Source organism: Typopeltis vanoorti, chromosome 12 (genome assembly GCF_054136105.1).
Source record: "Typopeltis vanoorti isolate ZY-2024b chromosome 12, IOZ_Tvanoo_1.0, whole genome shotgun sequence".
Lineage (NCBI taxonomy): Eukaryota > Metazoa > Arthropoda > Arachnida > Uropygi > Thelyphonidae > Typopeltis > Typopeltis vanoorti.
The window spans coordinates 84,038,248-84,059,188 of record NC_143560.1 but is presented as its reverse complement, the minus strand read 5'-3'; the positions used below and the strand labels follow the sequence as shown (position 1 = coordinate 84,059,188).

The 20,941-nt window shown below is 35.1% G+C and overlaps 1 protein-coding gene across 1 annotated transcript in view; it reads left to right on the top strand.

The window, feature by feature from the left end:
• The window catches only part of LOC150100948 (glutamate receptor ionotropic, kainate 2-like), a 369,413-nt gene that overhangs the window by 257,204 nt on the left and 91,268 nt on the right, over positions 1-20,941 (top strand). Inside the window, exon 10 of the mRNA XM_090401147.1 lies at positions 13,754-13,960. Within this exon, the coding sequence (XP_090257273.1) occupies positions 13,754-13,960 (207 nt within the window). The remainder of the gene's footprint in view (positions 1-13,753; positions 13,961-20,941) is intronic.

Sequence of the window (20,941 nt, the reverse complement as noted above, 5' to 3'; positions counted from 1 at the left end):
TGGGGCAACTCGTATATAGAGGTTAATGACTTCACATCCCTTGCCTTAGTATCCCATAGCGCAAAGCACATATCCTTATGAGTATGTATAATGCTATGCATTATGGGAAGAAATCATATTCAGGACTGGGGCAACATATATCATGTATATAGAGGCTAATGACTTCTTAATATATAATGACATTATGGGAAGAAATCATAATCAGGACTTGCACAACATATATCATGTATATAGAAGCTAATGACTTCTTAATATATAATGACATTATGGGAAGAAATCATTTTCAGGACTGGGGCAACATATATCATGTATATAGAGGCTAATGACTTCTTAATATATAATGACATTATGGGAAGAAATCATTTTCAGGACTGGGGCAACATATATCATGTATATAGAAGCTAATGACTTCTTAATATATAATGGCATTATGGAAAGAAATCATTTTCAGGACTGGGGCAACATATATCATGTATATAAAGGCATGAAGCATGCCTCTATATACATGTCCTCTATATTTCCTCTTGATCTGGGATCAAGAGGAAACAGTTGGAATTGAAAAGAGTTCTAAAATGAATAAGCAGAAAGGGAAATCGCCCCAGTCGAACATGGAGAGATCACATCAAATGAGTGTTATTAGTGGAACTACCTCTAGATCCAAGAATGAGCTGTTGTGTTTATATACAAATGCTAGAAGTGTAAGAAACAAGGCAGATGAAATGGTTGTACGAATTGAGTCTGTTAACCCAAAAATTGTTGGAATAAGGTGAGACATGGTTAGATGAGGACAATATCCTGATAGGAATAGATGTGGAATGATATGATGTGTTTCATGAGGATAGAAGGGATAAAAAGGGAGGGGAGTGCTATTGATGATAGAGAAAGAGTTATGTCCATACAAAGTAGAGATGCAAGAGGGAATTAGTGCCAGTGGTTTTGAGGCAGTATTGTATGAGATAGAGGTGAATTGAATGAAATACTTGGTTGAATGTTGTTATAGACCAGGAAATGTGGATGGTAGTGACTATGAAATGTATAATCAAATTAGCCAAGCAAATAAGAAAAGAGTGATAATTATAGGTGATTTTAATTATGGCAATATAGACTGGAATGATGAGATAGCAATTGGAAGTAAAGAAAATGAGTTTCTGGAGTTTTTGAGGAATAACTACCTCAGATACTATATAACAGGATTGAGGATCATAGATTTGGTCATCTCATCAGAGGATGTAACTATAAATGAAGTGTCAAATCACCCACCAATTGGTGAGAATGACCATGCGGTAATTACCTTGGTGGTTGCCAGCAGTGTGAGGACCACTGTCAGAAAAGGGTATATGTGGAACAACAAGGGGGATGATTATGAAAAGCTCAGGAGACAGTTTGCAGGTGTGGCATGGAATGAGGAGTTAGCTGGAAAGAGATCAATGCAGCTTGGGGGATTTTCAAAAACTATCTAGTAGATGCAATGTCTAAATGTATTCCTAGGGTCAGAAGGTCAAATAAGGTAGGTGTGAAATGGATGAATAAAGAGATTAACGTGGAATACAGAGAAAAATGACATTATGGAGGCAGCATAAGAGAAGTGTAAATAACCAATTCCATGAGGACTACAAACACCAGGCAAGGGGTGACTTGGTTGTTGAGGGTAGCTAAAGAGAGGTATGAACAGCAGTTGGCTAATGAAGCCAAAAAGAATCCTAAGGAGTTCTTTCGATATGTAGCCAGCAAAAGAAAGAATGATTATGGAAGGATGACATTGATTGGAGAAAATGGTATAAAGACAGCTGTTGCAGAAGGTGTGGTGGAGATACTTAATAAGCAGTTCTTAAAGGTCTTTCAATCTTGTGAATGTGACTTCATGGAGAGATTGAGAGCAGTGGGAAGAGAGACTGACTGTAAGTGAGCAAGAGGTGTATGGAGACTTGAACAAATTTGATGTAAATAAGGCTGTGGAACTTGATAATATATCACCACATATACTGAAGGAATGTCCCAGGGAGTTGATGCCGGACTTGACATATTTTTTTAATACAAGTCTTGCACTTGGTCAAGTTCCCAAGGAGTGGAAGGAGGGCAAGATTGTGTCACTTCATAAAGGAGGTGATAGAACTCAAGCATCAAACTATAGGCCTATCTGTGTGTCAGGTGTTGTAGTTAAGTTATTGGAGAAGCTTGTGAGAACTACGATCCAGAATTGGGTTGACAACAATGTTATTATCTTTGATGGACAGCATGGATTTGCTAAAGGGAGTTCATGTTTTAGTAATCTACTTATTACAATAAGCTGACTGCTTCTATGGACAGAGGAGAAGGATACACAGTAATATACTTAGATTTTGCAAAGGCTTTTGATAGATTACCGCATGATAAGGTGATAGTCAAACTGGAGTCGATGGGGTTGGATATTAGATTGGTGGATTGGAGACTGGCTATCTGATAGGCATCAACAAGTTGTGTATGGGGAGCGATATCCAGGAAAAGGAAAGTTACTAGTGGTATGCCTCAGGGGTCTGTTTTATGGCCATTGCTGTTTAACTTGTATATTAATGATATTGGTGAAGATTTGGATGGAGATATTCAGTTGTTTACAGATGATGCAAAGTTGGGACGAACCATAAAGAGTAGTGAAGATGTTGTGGCCTTGCAAGAAGACTTGAATAAATTGAGTGATTGAACAAGCAAATGGGGATGTGAGTTCAGTGTTGGAAAAAGTAAGGTTTTAAAATTTGGAAAACAAAAATGGGATGCAGAATTTATTCTTGGTGAGGATATATTGTTGGAGGTGGAGGAAATAAGAGATCTTGAGGGTGATAGTGATAAGGATCTGAAATATAGGGGACACATAGCCAAAAATTGTGAAGACAACACAAAGGCTTCTGGGAATGATGTGGAGGATACTTACTTGTAGCAGTAGTGAGATTCTTGTTTCATTGTATACGGCTTTGATTAGGCTACACATTTACTATCGTGCCTGCATTTGGTCACCTGATTTTCAGAAGGATGAAGAGATTTTGGAGAGGGTCCAGAGGTGACTGACTTAAGGTAGTTTCTGACCTCTGGAATGTCAAGTATGAGGAAAGATTGAGATGTTGCATGCAAAGTCTGATGGAAAGGAGAAAGTGAGGAGATATGATAGAGACCTACAAGTTATTAAGGGGTTGTTATAGGATCAATGCTAGAGAGGTTCTACAGAAAATAGTGGGAGATCAAGGGAGAATCAGAGGTCATCCCTGGAAGCTGTATAAGGAGGGTGTAAGTAGGGGAGTGAGTGGCAGGTTTTTTTCATTCAGAGTTGTGAATGATTGGAATGCCTTGCCTGAGATTGTGGTGTCTACAGAGAATTTGAATGTGTTTAAAGCACGGATGAGCTGTGTGTTTGATAAAAGGATCTCCTAGATGAGTCTTTGACTCCATGGGGGTCTTAGGTAATAATAATAAAATAATAATAATTATTATTATTTCATTTTGATAAATATTAAAAAGTGTTGCCGAAAGGAGACACTCCTCTCGGACTCCTTGGTTTATCTCTCTCATATATGATAACTCATGATTTAATGTTATTTGTATTTGACTATTTTCATATATACTTATGATAGCTTTTATAATATTATTTGGTATTTGTTTTTCTTTTAATATGTTGAATAAAATACTTCTTTTAACTTTGTTGAATGCTTTTCTTATATTAAATTTCTTATAGCTTATATTAAATAATATAAGATATGCTGTCCTCTCGGACTCCTTGGTTTATCTCTCTCATATATGATAACTCATGATTTAATGTTATTTGTATTTGATTATTTTCATATATACTTATGATAGCTTTTATAATATTATTTGGTATTTGTTTTTCTTTTAATATGTTGAATAAAATACTTCTTTTAACTTTGTTGAATGCTTTTCTTATACTAAATTTTTTATAGCTTATATTAAATAATATAAGATATGCAGATGACATTGTACTTATGAGCGAAACAGGGGAAGGATTGCAAAGAATTTTCAACAGACTGAACAGGGTTGGAAATGAGAGATATAAAATTAAAATAAACATTCAAAAGATGAAAGTGGTGAAGATTTCAAGGAAAGGAAATAATGGGATGGAAATCACTTTGAACTGACAAAGAATAGAAAATGTAAAAAGTTTTGAATACCTTGGGAGTTGGATAACAGAAGACAATAGATCTAATTATGAAATTAAGAAAAGAATTAAAAAAGCAAAAGCAGCATTTTACCAAATATACCACATATTAGGAAACAGAAATCTGAACAAACAATTAAAAGTAAGAACCCTCAAGACAGTGAATGATCTGGAGCATGGGGGATATATGATGTGAGTCCTGGACGATCAATAAGGAGATGAGTGACCAATTGAATGCATTTGAAATGTGGTGCTTGAGAAAAATCGATCGTATCAGCTGGACTGAAAGAGTGAGCAATGAAGAGGTTCTTAAAAGATTCAAAATGAAAAGAGACTATATGGCTAGTATCCAAAGAAGAAAAATAAAGTTTTTGCAGGACATTTAATGAGGAGTTCTTCTGGAGAGCTTCCCAGAATAGTATTGCAGGTGATGGTGGAGGGAAGGAGAGGAAGAGGAAGACTCCAACTGCATTGGAAAGACAACATCAAAGATTGGATGAGCAAGAGAATCTTATAGAAGCAAGAGATAGAGAGGCATGGAAGCAGACTGTCCATCAGCTGCAACCCTCTTAAAGAGGAGGCCACAGGATTAGATTAGAAATGACTTTCAATTCAAAGTCAATGAATGTAATATGTGTTTCTAAATTGTATTCTCTTCTTTTCTCTATTATTAATTTTAGGCAAAAGGCTGGTCTATACATGATTATCCTTTTCTAAATCCATTCTGTACTTCTAAAATAAAGTTTTCAGAATATTTTATTAGTTTGTTATTTAAAATTCTGCTATATATATATTTTAACAGGAATTTAGTATACTCATATCTCTATAGTTTTTTAGGGTCATCTTTACTACCTTTTTTAAAGATAGGAATCACAATTGTTTTTTTTTTTTCATTCTATTGGGAGATTACTAGTTGAATAGATTTTATTTAAAAATAATAGGAGTCTTTCTTTGAATCTTATTCCTGCATATTTATATAATTCTGATCTAACTTATCTTCTTCAGGTGATGTTCCATTTCTTGTTTCTTTCAGACTGATTTCTAATTCTTCTTTAGTTATTTCATTTTCATTAGATGTTTGCCAGTTATCTTTTTTTAAATATTTATCTGTCCACAATTCTGTATAGAAATTCTTCTAATTTCAATTCTGTGTTTAATTTTATGTTTTCTTTAGTATCTGTACTTAATCTTATTTTATATGGGTCTTATTTTATATAAATCATGTTCTAAATTAGAAATTTGTTCCATGATTCTCTGTCTTTTTCTGACTTCTCTTTTAGCTGTGGCTCTTATTCTTTTATATTCTATTTCATCTTCTAATCTTTTACTGCTTAACCATTTATGATAGACTTCTTTTTTCATTTTGATTATTTCTTTGATTGTATCATCAGATATCTTCAGTTTTTTTTCTTTTTATTGAATTTTTTGGTCTTTCCTAACCTTTCATTTGCTGCTAGTATGATTTTTATATTAAGCCATTCTATTTCTATTTCTTCATTTTGTTTTATTTTATCTAAATATTGGTTAATTCTTTGTTCATATAACCATTGTATATTTGTGTCATTTAATAATCTTGTTTTATAAACAAATGCTTTAAATTTTCTTCCTGTTCTTGTTATTTGTAGTGATATAGGTGGTAATCTTAATTTTATTTTAACGAGGAAGTGGTCACTTATTTCATATCCTGTGTGAATTCCAACATCTAAAGAGAATTTTGATGTCTTTTCATATAAGATAAAATAATCTAATATTGATTTCCATCCCCTCACTGCCCAAGTATATTTATGTATATCTTTATTTTTATAGAAAGAATTCATTATTTTAAAGTTATTATAAACTACAAAGTTGATCATTGTTTTGCCATTCCTGTTTAGAGTATATTCTCCATATATTCCTATGTTATTATTAATTTTCGTGTTTCCATTTCTTGCATTTAAGTCTCCTGCTAATATTACATAATAATTTTTATTTATTTTATTATATATATATTTTGTAAAAATATATATATAATAAATATATATAATAAATATATATTATAAAATTCAATATTATCCTGTTCTCTTCCTTCTTTTTATTCTAGCTTCTATTATGCTTTCATTCAATAATTTATAGTGTTTTAACTGTTTGGAAAGGGAATTAGGAATCCAAATCATAACACCTGCTTGTGCCCTTTGGTCTCTGTCAACTCCACTATATATTACATTAAAATTTTCAGTTCTCATGGTTCCTTTTAATTTCTTTTTTGTTTAGTGATTACTCCAATTTGAAAATTTCTTTCATTTACTATTTGGTCTAATTATATTTCTTTATATGCTATTCCTCTTACATTCCAGTTTGCTATATGAATTAAATTTTGTCGTTTCCATTTTTGTTTTACGTTTTCTATTCCAAGGTCATTTTCCATAGATTCATTCCGATTACCTTTCTCTGTCGGCTTAAAAGTAGAATAATGTTCTCCATGTTAGGTGACTAGCCTGGTGATGGAATAATTCAGTGGTAGGGCTGCTACCTTAAGGCTTCTGAACTAGCTTCTTCCAAATTTAAACCCATAGGAGGAATAGAGTATAATGAAGGAGAAAGAGTAGATTATAGAAGAATAGAGTAAAATTATAGTAGAGGTTTCTAAAAAGGACATAGATATAGGCCAGAAATGGAAAGACCCCATTGCCCTCGAGTACTCTAATAGCATAATGGTCATAAAGTACAAAGAGTTGGCTGATAAGGCCTTATAGGAAAGATTAAAGTGATTGGATCTTCCTCAAAGTAGAGGAATAAGAGAATAGATCCAGCTAGGGGACCATGGGAGTGCCACTTCCCTTACAATCAAGATGATTGCCCTTTATGGCCTTGTTGGTTCATGAGTCCTTATTCAGTATATTCGGATAACACTGAGTATGCTAAAGAAATTTTGTTTGATGCTGATCCTGATATGGAACAAAGTTCAAAGTCCGCTGAAATCTTGATAAAGCGATTGCCAGCTATGGCAAACTGAATGACAAGATGAAAACATTGAGCACGATTCAAACATTTTTACTTAATATTTTATTAATTAAGATGTGTAAAAAATAACTCAATCCAATGTTTAAGATTTTTATTAACTTTGATGATTTTATCCTCTAATATAGCTACTATATTAGAGGATGAGCTGACCTCTACTATATTAGAGGATGAGCCCGGGGCAGAGCTGACTACTACCGGGTGCATCCCCAGGTGGTGGATCGGAGAACAGTCTTCAGATATGGAGGCTAGTTGCGATATAAACAGAGCAATCTGACGAATAAGCAGCCGTGGACCAACAGCGACTGAGCTATCAGGGCGTGGGGGAGCAGAAGTGGCAACTCTGTTTCACTTAAAACCTCACAAAGCCCAATGACAACTCGATGACATGGCGAGTAGTGCCACCATTAAATAAGCACCTGCTGGGGTCACTGCCCCTGACATTGGGAAGCAGCATTGTCAGTACTGACACAAGGTAGAAGCCAAATGATGACGGAAAAGCTTGTGATCAGAGATTTGCAGATGGCAATATGATTATATTGTGTATGTCTGTAATACTGCGGAGCAGAAAACAAATGGAGAAACTACTGCTCTACCTTATCTCCAGAACAACCACCATGGCGAGCAAACCCTTACAATTGGCCCCAAGTTCCCGGCATCCCTTAAATGGGACAGGGGTGCGAAGAATCTCCAGGCTCAAAATGGTGTCCATTTTTAAAATTGCAACATGGAATGTCAGAACTCTGTATGAAGCTGGCAAATTAAGAAATGCCACAAGAGAAATGAAGAGGCTGGGCATCCGGATTTTGGGAATTTGCGAGACAAGATGGCCAGGATCTGGAAAGTGTCAACAAGATAATACAACAATGTATTACTCTGGGAATGATGAGAACAAACATCGACATGGTGTAGCTGTAATAGTAGATGAAGAAATCAATAAATCAGTACTAAATTGGATTCCATTTTCTGAAAGGATAATGCTGTTACAACTTAAGGGAAACTACGTTAACATAAATATCATCCAAGCTTATGCACCCACAGCTGACAAAAGTGAAGAAGATGTTGAAGAGTTTTATGAACACCTAAAAGAGATTAAAAACCTAACAAAGAAACATGATATAAACATAGTGATGGGTGACTTCAATGCAAAAGTAGGAAGAGGGGGTGATGAAGAAATTGTTGGCGAACATGGCTTAGGCACCAGAAATGACAGAGGAGATCGCCTAGTCCAGTTCTGTCAGGAAGAAGATCTAACAATAGCAAATACCTGGTTTAAACTTCCACCCAGAAGACTGTACACTTGGAAATCGCCTCAAGATAACTAACATAACATTGTCCGAAATCAAATTGATTATATAATGATAAATAAAAGATTCCACAGTAGTATAAAGAGTGAAAAGACTTATCCTGGAGCAGATATCTCATCGGACACAATCCCATAGTTGCAGAAGTACGTCTTAGATTAAAATCAGCTAAAAAATCACAAAAGAAGAAAAAGAAAATTGATGTAGAAAAACTGAAAGACTCGAACATAAATAAAAGTGCCAAGACACAGCTTAACCTGCGATTACAACAGATTAACATAGAAGAAAATAAAAGTGTGGAATCTCTTTGGAATAGCTTAAAGAATGCCATCGTAACAACAAGTATTGAAGAAGTAGGTTATGTGAATAATATAAAACAACAGGAATGGATGACAGATGAGATTCTTTCTCTTATTGATACAAGAAGAATGTACAAAAACAAAGATCTAGCCAGGTATACAGAAACACATAACATCATCAAGAAAAAAATAAAAGAAGCCAAGGAAAATTGGATGAAAAATTTATGTACTGAAATTGAACTGCTTCAGAAGAAACATGATAATTTCAATCTGTATAAGAAAATCAACGAAATTTCCTGAAAACTGAGGAAAAAGCAAATAGTGTCTCTAAGAGACGAAAATGGAAAAATAGTTCTAGAAGAAGAGAATAAAGCACAGATTTGGATAAAATATGTAACAGAACTTTTCAATGATGCTAGACAGAAGCCTATAAATATAAAAGATAACATTCAAGGACCAGCAATCATGAAATGCGAAATAGAGAATGCTCTACGAACAAGTAAAACAGGAAAAGCCAGTGGACCAAATGGTGTGCAAACAGAATTTTTAAAATTTATTTGAGACAATCTGATGGAAAGTGATGAATTTCCATCAGATTGGCTCAAATCTACATTTATCATTATCCCAAAGAAACCCAAAGCGAATTCCTGTGGTGACTTCCGACTTATTAGTCTAATGAGCCAAACATTAAAAATATTTTTGAAAGTAATTCAGAATTGCATTTATAGAAAAAGTGAAGAAACTCTAAGTGAAACACAGTTCGGCTTTCGGAATGGTTTTGGTACTAGAGAGGCCCTTTTCTGTACCCAAATATTGATACAAAAATGCATAGAAACACAGAAATCTGTCTTTATGTGTTTCATAGATTTTGAAAAAGCATTCGACAAAGTCAAACACACTAACTTAATAGAAGTCCTTCAACAAATAAGGCTAGATGAACAAGACATAAGACTAATAACAAATCTGTATTTTAATCAGTCAGCTACCGTTCAATTAGACAACATTACCACCAGTGATATTAACATCAAAAGAGGAGTGAGACAAGGATGTGTGCTCTCACCACTCCTGTTCAACATATACGCAGAGGTAATCTTTAAAAAAGCATTGGAAGAATGTCCAGAGGGAATCACAATAAATGGAAAGATTGTTAACAACCTACAATATGCAGATGACACCGTGCTAATTGCAGATAACATTATGGATCTCCAAAAACTCATTGACAGAGTATACATAGAAAGCCAAAGAATGGGAATAAATATAAACATCAACAAGACAAAATACATGATCATCAGCAAAAATCCAGCCTCATCAATGAAACTGACACTCAATGGGAAAAATATTGATCAAGTGTCAAAATATAAATATCTTGGTTGTTGGCTTAATGAACGGTGGGATCCAGAAATAGATATAAAGACAAGGATTGAAGTTTGCATGGCAGTCCTTCATGAAAATGAGAACGCTATTCTGCAATAAAGACCTAAACACGGAAGTCAGATGCCGAATGCTGAAATGTTACGTGTGGTCTATTCTGCTCTATGGAGTTGAAACATGGACATTGAAGGTGACAACCATCAAGAAAATCGAAGCCTTTGAGATGTGGCTATACAGAAGAATGCTAAAGATATCATGGACAGAAAAAATTACCAATGAAGAGGTCTTAAAATCCACTGGCAAAGCTAAACATCTTGTACAAATAATCAAGAAACGAAAAACATCATATCTTGGCCACATCATGAGAAACAGCAAATACCAACTTCTACAAACTATTTTGGTAGGAAGAATTGATGGCAAAGGAACTAGAGGAAGAAAAAGAATATCATGGTTTGACAACATCAAGACGTGGACAGGAAAGAGCAGTGCACAACTGCTCAGATTAGCACAATACCACAGTTTGTTCGCCAAGATGGTCGCTGACCTTCGATAAAAGATAGCACAATAATAATAAGAAGAAGATAGCTACTATATATTTTTTTCCAAAGTTACACTAACTGATGGATGAATTATAATTATTCCTATTGTTTATTGCATTCATTTAACATGATTTTGCTTAGCACACATTAATTGATGGATTAATTAATCGTGTTAAGTGAGGTTTTCCTGTATTTAATATTGTGTTCAATGCAGCCCTGTATAGAATATTAGGTTTTCAATTGTGGTCCACTGAAGAACAAAGGTTGCTCATCACTGCTCTACACCATTTACCGGATTTGATTTTCACACTATCTCTAATGAAGACCTTGCTTTTCACCTTTGTTTTATTCTCATTCACTATAAACTATGATGTACACTAAAAATGTGACCAACAACTTACAAAGGCTCTAACTGTACAATCAACCTCAGCTATCAACAAATAAATGTAATTTTACTAAAATGCACAATTATCTCCAAATATTACACACAATGAAACATATCTTTGCTTGATCAGTTCCATGACAGTCTTTCTTCAGTACACAAGAGATTTTTAATACATAAAAAGAGGGGAGAGAACACAAGGTCACTTCTGGAAGTTGTGTAAAAGTATGGTTGGCAAAGCTCTTAGGACTAGATTTTTTTTCTTATAGAGTGGTGAATGAGCAAAATGAATTATTAGAATTGTTTTTTGTTCTTTATCAGTGAATGAATTTAAGAAGAGGTAAGATTAGCATTGTGTAAATCAGGGCTGTCCAAAGCACTGTCTGCATGCGGCTCGCAGTGCGATTTTGTGCGGCCCAACTGTGGATTTTGATTTTCACGAACGAAAAAATAAAATAATTTGAATCAAATGCAAATTAGATATTTTAATTCTATCACTAATCGATAATCTCAATGTTGATAATTTTATTTGGTGTTTTTACATCACTATATATTCACATGTTTTTCAAATATTAGATGTGTCAAAGCATTCTTACACTCTTTTGTTCCAACGCGCATGCTCAGGGCACTCACAGGGAACCCGAGCGCATGATTAGTGTGCAATTAATGTTGCTCATTTGTTCAGCTTTTGAGGTTGTGTCGCTGCTACTCACCAAATTACTAAATATACATTGTGATGCTGCCCTCAGATAAATTTTTTTTTCTAATGCGACCCTCGGATTACCTAAGTTTGGATAACCTTGGTGTAAATAATGGTTAGTGTTCCCATGGAACACTAACCATTATTTTAAAGATACCAAGCAATTTTAAACCTGGTTTTACTCCATTTTTTCCAAGTAAGCAAACAGACAAAATGTCAAGTTTGCGCCTGCAATTTATGCAAGACTTGGTTTTGCACTACCTGTGGGATTAGCTAGTCTTGCATAAATTGCAGGCGCAAACTTGACATTTTGTCTGTTTGCTTACTTGGAAAAAAATGGAGTAAAACCAGGTTTAAAATTGCTTGGTATCTTTAACATAACTGTACCCAAATTAAAAATACTTTCTACATCTATATCTCCTCTGAGATTTTTATTTAATTTATTTAATTTATTATTTATTTAATACTTACAAGCTCTGCATTACTAAATCTTGGTATTTCTAGCCTAGCTCCCACTGATGAGACCTCAATAAAGCTCGAAACCGGTCTGGATAGTGGCCCCTTGCCTTTAATACAAAACATCATACATCCTCTTCTTGGAGATGTGTTTTGGCATTAAGGGTAAATATTAAGATTAGTGATCAGAGCTTGCTCCACTTTTACCATGAGTTGCCTTGGTCTTGCACTACCTGTGGGATCAGCTAGTCTTGCATAAATTGCAGGTGCAAACTTGACATTTTGTCTGTTTGCTTACTTGAAAAAAAATGGAGTAAAACCAGGTTTAAAATTGCTTGGTATCTTTAACATAACTATACCCAATTTAAAAATACTTTCTACATTTATATCTCCTCCGAGATTTTTATTTAATAAGGTTATAACACCTTATGGTAACTTGTTTTGGTAAAATACTTACAAGCTCTGCATTACTAAATCTGGGTATTTCTAGCCTAGCTCCCACTGATGAGACCTCAATAAAGGTCGAAACCGGTCTGGGTAGTGGCCCCTTGCCTTTAATACAAAACATCATACATCCCCTTCTTGGAGATGTGTTTTGGCATTAAGGATAAATATTAAGATTAGTGATCAGAGCTTGCTCCACTTTTACCACGAGTTGCCTTGGTCTTGCACTACCTGTGGGATCAGCTAGTCTTGCATAAATTGCAGGCGCAAACTTGACATTTTGTCTGTTTGCTTACTTGAAAAAAAATGGAGTAAAACCAGGTTTAAAATTGCTTGGTATCTTTAACATAACTATACCCAATTTAAAAATACTTTCTACATTTATATCTCCTCCGAGATTTTTATTTAATAAGGTTATAACACCTTATGGTAACTTGTTTTGGTAAAATACTTACAAGCTCTGCATTACTAAATCTGGGTATTTCTAGCCTAGCTCCCACTGATGAGACCTCAATAAAGGTCGAAACCGGTCTGGGTAGTGGCCCCTTGCCTTTAATACAAAACATCATACATCCCCTTCTTGGAGATGTGTTTTGGCATTAAGGATAAATATTAAGATTAGTGATCAGAGCTTGCTCCACTTTTACCACGAGTTGCCTTGGTCTTGCACTACCTGTGGGATCAGCTAGTCTTGCATAAATTGCAGGCGCAAACTTGACATTTTGTCTGTTTGCTTACTTGAAAAAAAATGGAGTAAAACCAGGTTTAAAATTGCTTGGTATCTTTAACATAACTATACCCAAGTTAAAAATACTTTCTACTAACCATTATTATCTTCATTGTTTAACCATTGTTATCTTCATTATTTAATAATGAAGATAACAATTTCTCATAATATGTATATGAGTGAATTATTTGCAAATAAAGAGCTATATAGCTATATTCATGCAATGAATTTTTTTTTTATGGGTGGTGATGGTTGGTAATAATTTTTTGATCAGTTATTTATATATATATATATATATATATATATATATATATATATATATATATATATATATATATATATATATATGTATGTATGTATATATATATTATATATATGTATGTATGTTTTTATTAGAAACCTCCTTATGCAATGCTGAAGGATTCATCTGAATCACTCACTGGTAATGATCGTTATGAAGGCTACTGTGTGGATTTAATGGATGCTCTGGCACAAATACTCCATTTTGAATATGAATTGCGAGAAGTTTCAGATGATAAGTATGGTGTTAAGAATGAAACTACAGGAGAATGGAATGGGATGATAAATGAAGTTATGACTGAGGTAAGTAATGATTATACCAGATATAAAGAATTAATGGAACTGTATTAAATTAAAAATGGATGGCTCCCTTGTCCTTGTTCTACTGTATGAAAATATTTCTATTGTTTCATGTTATAGGCTTAATGAAGTGAAAACAGCATTTGGAAAGAATTAAAACCAATGTGTATTGTTTTCAGTATTTTGTCTCAGTCACAGATTCTAAGAAGTACAATACAAATTGTATACTCCCTGGAATTATATGTTTATAAATTATTTCAGCTATGTTCCATAGTCGAAATAATTACTTCACATTCACTCATTATGCTAATTTGCCAATGCATACTATTTACATTATCCCTTATACTCCCTGAATTATAGCAGAAACCAATTATATATTTCGAGTTTTTAATGGCACTTGTGACATAATAAAGTTTATTAGATCCGCACATATTCACAAGAATACATCTCTAGAAATTATTCTATCCTCTCTGAAGGCACTATCCTTTGCATTCTTTTTCTGTGACTGTATCATTGTCAGTCAATCAAGTCTCATTAATGCCAAAAATTCCTCACCCTTATTCCAAATACTTCTGGTATTAGTATTCATAAACTGTAGTACCTTCTCTCCCCTCATCCCATAACCTTCCTTATACCTCATGTTGCTTAGTACACTAAAATTAAGAACCTGGGAAGCTACACTCAGCAACATGTGATCACTCTCTTCTCACTTACTAACCTTTAGGTTGCCTGGACCCACACTCACCTGCATTTCCCTCCACCAAACAGTCTAGTTTCCCTGACTGCATTTCCAACTCTCACTGAACAGTACTTTGTGTCAGGAACAATACACTGGCATGACCAATCATGCTAGTATAATGTGCAAAATCTGTCTTCCTTATTTCTTTTTGTTAGTATCCTTTTTATCATAGCAGCAGTATGTTGAATAGCCTTCACAATACTTGTGATTTTCCCTTTGAACTTTAAGCCTGTCAGTTATCATCTGGTAATCCAAATCTCATCCACTTCTGATATACAGCATTACACTTCTGCACGGTGAAATAGAAAGCTTTGCACTTCAGAGTGCAGAAACATTAAAACAGTAATAACCTTTGGTCACTCAAAACTAAATCCTATGTAAATCTTCCTGAAGAAGAACTGAATAAATGTGGACAGGTATTAAAAACATATATCATGAAGCTGCAGAAAAAAAATACTAGGAGTGCATAGAAGAAAAGACAAAGAATTGGATATCTTTACACATAATACTCAAAACTGAAGAAGGAAAAGAATTAAAGAAAAAATAATGTAAGATAAGAATAATGTCAGCTTGCAAGAGAAATATAAAGAAATACATAAGGAGATTAAATAAAATGCAAGAAAAGATAAGAGAGAGAGAGAGAGAGAGAGTTTATTGAAAGCCTACTAAATGAGGCAGAAATTGCAGCTAATAGAGATTATACTAAAGCATTATATAATATTACGAGAACAATTACAAGCAAGAAAAGAAGAAGAGGAGATATTATTAAAGACAAAAACAGAAATGAAATAAACAATAATAAAAAAATAACAGGAAGATGGGTAGGAAGAATACTTCAAAGAGATAATGAACAGAGAAAAACCTTAAAACAATTCAAATACCAGAAGGAAAAGAAAAAAAAATAAAAATAGACACCAAAGGGAAAAAAAAGGTGAAATCCTAAAAGCACCTAAAAAAAAGCAAAATTGGAAAAGCAGCTGGTATACCAAATGAACTATTTGCAGTAGATTTAACTGCAAATATACTCTTCCCATTTCTTAACCAAATATGATTGCAGGAAAAATGACCAGATGAATGGAATATTGGGTTATTGATCAAAATACTAAAAAAAAGAAGATTTACTGATGGCAGTAATTGAAGAGGAACATCATTATTAAACACAACAAGTAAAATACTAACAAGAGTAATATTATTATTATTATTATTATTACTACCCAAGACCTCATGGAAGGTCATCTTGGAGGTCCTTTTATCACACACACACATCTCATCATACCGTGTCTTAAGCACACTCAAACTCCTTGCAGACACCACAGTCTCAGGCAAGGCATTCCAATCATTCACAACTCTGCACGAAAAAAACCTGCCTCTCACTCCCCTACTCACACCCTCTTTATACAGTTTCCAGGGATGACCTCTGTTCTCCCCTGATCTCCCACTATTCTCTGTAGAACTTCTCCACCATTGATCTTATAACAATCCCTTACCAACTTGTAGGTCTCTATCATATCTTCCCTCTTCCTTCTGTCCACCAGACTCTGCAAATTATATCTTCTCAATCTTTCCTCATACTCAACATTCCAGAGGTCAGAAACTACCTTAGTCAGTTGCCTTTGGACCCTTTCCAACATCTCTTCATCCTTCTGAAAACCCACTGACCAAATCTGGCACATTATGGTCCATCATGTGTGGCCTAATCAAAGCCGTAAACAACAGAACAAGAATCTCCCTACTTCTACACGTCAGTGTCCTCTGCATCATTCCCATAAGTCTTTGTGTTGTCTTCACAATTTTGGCGATATGTCCCCTAAATTTTAGATCCTTATCCACTATCGCCCCCAGATCTCTTATTTCCTTTACCTCCAATAATATATTTTCACTAAGCATAAATTCTGCATCCCATCTTTATTTTCCAAATTTTAAAACTTACATTTTGCAACATTGAACTCACATCCCCATTTGCTTGCCCAATCACTCAATTTATTCAAGTCTTCTTGCAAGGCCACAACATCTTCACTACTCTTTATGGTTCATTCCAACTTTGCATCATCTGCAAACAACTGAATATCTCCATCCAAATCTTTGCCAATATCATTAATATACAAGTTAAATAGTAATGGCCCTAAAACAGACCCCTGAAGCACTCCACTAGTGACTTTCCTTTTCCTGGATATCGCACCCCCATACAGAACTTGTTGATACCTATCAGATAGCCAGTCTCCAATCCAATGCACTAATCTAATATCCAACTCCATCCGCTCTAGTTTGACTGTCAACTTATCATGAGGTACTCTATCAAAAGCTTTTGTGAAATCCAAGTATATTACTGTGTATCCTTCTCCTCTGTCCAAGATAATACCATTGTTGTCAACCATTGTTGTCTTTGATAATACCATCAAAGATAATACCATTGTTGTCAACCCAACTCTGGATCCTAGTTCTCACAAGCTTCTCCAATAACTTAACCACAACACCTGACACAGAGATAGGCCTATAGTTTGATGCTTGAGTTCGATCACCTCCTTTATGAAGTGGCACAATCTTGCCCTCCTTCCACTCTTTAGGAACTTGACCAAGTGCAAGACTCGTATTAAAAAAATATGTCAAGGCAGGTGTCAGCTCTCTGGCACATTCCTTCAGAATACGCAGTGATATATTATCAAGTCCCACAGCCTTATTTACATCTAGTTTACTCAACTCCCCAAACACCTCTTTCTCACTTACAGTCAGTCTCTCCTCCCCATCATCAACTACTCTCAATCTCTCTATGAATTCACAATCACAAGATTGAAAGACCTTTAAGAACTGCTTATTAAGTATCTCCACCACACATTCTGCAACAGCTGTCTTTTTACCATTTCCTCCAATCATTGTCATCCTTCCATAATCATTCTTTCTTTTGCTGGATACATATCAAAAGAACTCCCTAGGATTCTTTTTGGCTTTATTAGCTAACTGCTGTCCATACCTCTCTTTAGCTACTCTCACCAACCAAGTCACCCTCCTTGCCTGGTCTTTGTAGACCTCGTGAAATTGGTTACTTCCACTTCTCTTATGCTGTTCTCTGTATCGCATGCTTAATCTGTTTATTCATCCATCTCACACCTACTTTGTTTAACCTTCTGCCCCTTGGAATACATTTAGACATTGCATCTACTAGATAGTTTTTGAAAATCCCCCAAGCTGCATTGATCTCTTTCCAGCTAACTCCTCATTCCATGCTACACCTGCAAGCTGTCTCCTGAGCTCTTCATAATCACCCAGCTTGTAGTTCCACATATACCCTTTTCTCACAGGGATCCTTGCACTGCTGGCAACCACCCAGGTAATCACCTCATGGTCACTTTCACTAATTGGTGGATGATTTGACACCACATTTATAATTACATCCTCTGATGAGATGACCAAATCCAAGATCCTTAATCCTCGTGTGCCCTCTGTTACATACTGTCTGAGGTAGTTATCCCTCAAAAACTCAAGAAACTCATTTTCTTTACTTCCAGTTTCTATCTCTTCATTCCAGTCTATATTGCCAGATTAAAATCATCCCTAATGATCACCCTTTTCTTATTTGCTTGGCTAATTTGACTATACATTTCACTATCACCACCACCATCCACATTACCAGGTCTATAACAACATCCCACCAAGTATTTGATTCTATTCACCTCTATCTCACACCATACTGCCTCAAAACCACTGGCCCTATTTCCCTCTTGCATCTCTACCTTGTATGGACATAACTCTTTCTCTATCATCAATAGCACTCCCCTCCCTTTTTACTCCTTCTATCCTCACAAAACATATCATACCCTTCCATCTCTATTCCTGTCAGGATGTCGTCCTCATCTAACCATGTCTCACTTATTCTGACGATCTTTCGGTGAACAGACGCAATTAGTGCAACCATTTCATCCGCCTTGTTTCTTATACTTCTAGAATTGGTATACAAACACAAGAGCTCATTTCTGGATCTACAGCTCCACTGATACCACTCACTCGATGTGATCTCTCCATGCTGAACTGGGGCCATTTCCCTTTCTGCTTCTTCATTTTAGAACCCTTTTCAATTCCATCTGTTTCCTCTTGATCCCTGGTCATCCCATTCCTTTCCTGCCTACACATGCTCACCTCCTCTTGGAGCATCCACCTTTCTCATGCTGTGTACCCCTGTCTGCCCTGAGCCTCCCCGTTTCCCTGCTCCTCTTGCATACCCATTCTCTCATTTTCTATACTCATACCACTCACTTCCCCATTCGTATCCACTTCTTCAATCTCTCCTGTCTTACTCTCCTGCTTTTCCACATCACTTCCCTCTCTATCTGATTCATTCTCTCTATTCACTTCTCTACCTTCCAGCAGCAATCTCTCCAAGCGACTCACACCATAACCACTCAAATGTAGTCCATCGCTCCCATACAGCTCACTTCGTCCCTCAAACTCATTCCACATATTAACAAACTGTACTCCCATCTCTTCACACATTTCAGCCAGAATATCATTCATAATCCTTGCTCTCCGTCTCATTTCACCACAGTCATACCTAGGCAACACACTGATTACCCTTTCTGTCACAGTATTCTCTTTTATATTTCCAAGCAGCCTCCTGATATTCATTCTGACATGCTCTTTGTTCTCTCTCAAATCATTTGTACCAATTAATACTATTAACTCTTTTGCTCGCTCCCGCCTCATATCCATTTCCTCAATCACTCTACTCATTTTACCGCCTGGAAAACATACCTTGTGCATTTTATCCTCTAGCACACCTTTAATAATGAAGTCACCATACAATGCCACTCGCTCATCTTTCGTTCACTCTTTCATGGCATCATGATTTATTTTAATAGTTTTGACCTGAATTCTCTTAATTTCATTCTGCATCCATTTCATTTCTTGCCTCATCCAATCCAATTCACTTTCCGAATCTTGCGACACTCTCATCATTAAATCTTTCTAACTTTCTAACTCTCAACCCCCTCTTCTCACTTTCTAACTCTCAACCCCCTCTTCTCACTTTCCCTCTCATTCAACCTTCTTTGTTTCCGTACTTTCGGTCCAACATACGTCCAACTTTCACTATCATTCTTCTCACATTTACTCTCATTTATCTTTCTTTGTTTCCGTACTTTCGGACTAACATGCATCCAACTTTCGCTATCATTCTTCAAGAAAGATGAATGACAGTAAAAACTGTCATTCATCTTTCTTTGTTTCAGTACTTTCAGTCCAACATGCATCCAACTTTCGCCATCATTCATTCTTTTTTCGCTATCATTTATTCTTTCGATTTTTTTTACTTGCGATTTCTGCATCACGCCATTTCTAGTTTCATTTGTTCTCTCAATTTCATTTCTTTCTGCCACTCTTGCCTCATTTTCGTCCCTTTTAACATCCGTCATGGTTTTCAAATCGCTCATTTTCTTTTTTCCTGATTTTTTAACATTTTTTCGCCTCTCTTTCCTACCATCCTTCTCTTTCAAATGTGCACTCGCGACACAGTCGTTACTAACACTTTCTCTCATCAATTTCATATTTTTATTCATCAATTCCTATTAGAAAGCATAAAAAAAGAAATAGACCAAAAGGTAAGAGAAATACAAGCAGGAATTAGAGCCATGAGGTCATGTGTAGATGCAATAGCAACACTCAGAAAAATGATAGAACAGTCAATAGAATTGACTGCTCAAATCTTTATGTTAACTTTGTTGATTTTGAAAAACTTTTGACAGCATTGCCAGAGAAGCAATATAAAAATTAATGTCATATTATGTACTATATAAAATTATGAACATAGTTTTAAAAAAAATATGAATAACATAAAATACAAATCATACACAATGGAAAGACTTTCAGAGAAGTTTGAAATTAAAACAGGAGTTAGGCAGAACTGCATTCTCTCCTCAGCAATATTCCTTATTGTTGTAGACTGGGTTATGAGTAATGCCATGAAAAATACAAAAGGAATACAGTGGAATTCAGTAGAACAGCTACATGACCTAGATTTTGCAAATGATATGTTTACTGGCACATACACAGCTACATATGAACAAAAAAACAACAAAATTTAACGAAGAAGCCTTAACTGTTGGATAAAAAATAAATAAAATGAAAACAAAAAAAAGTGCTGAATGGTCAAATTTTAGAAACAGGAATGCCTTCAGTTACTTAGGATGAGTAATAAATAAGCAGTTAGAAGCAAAGGAAAATATAAAATCTAAGATACAGAGAGCACAGAATATTTA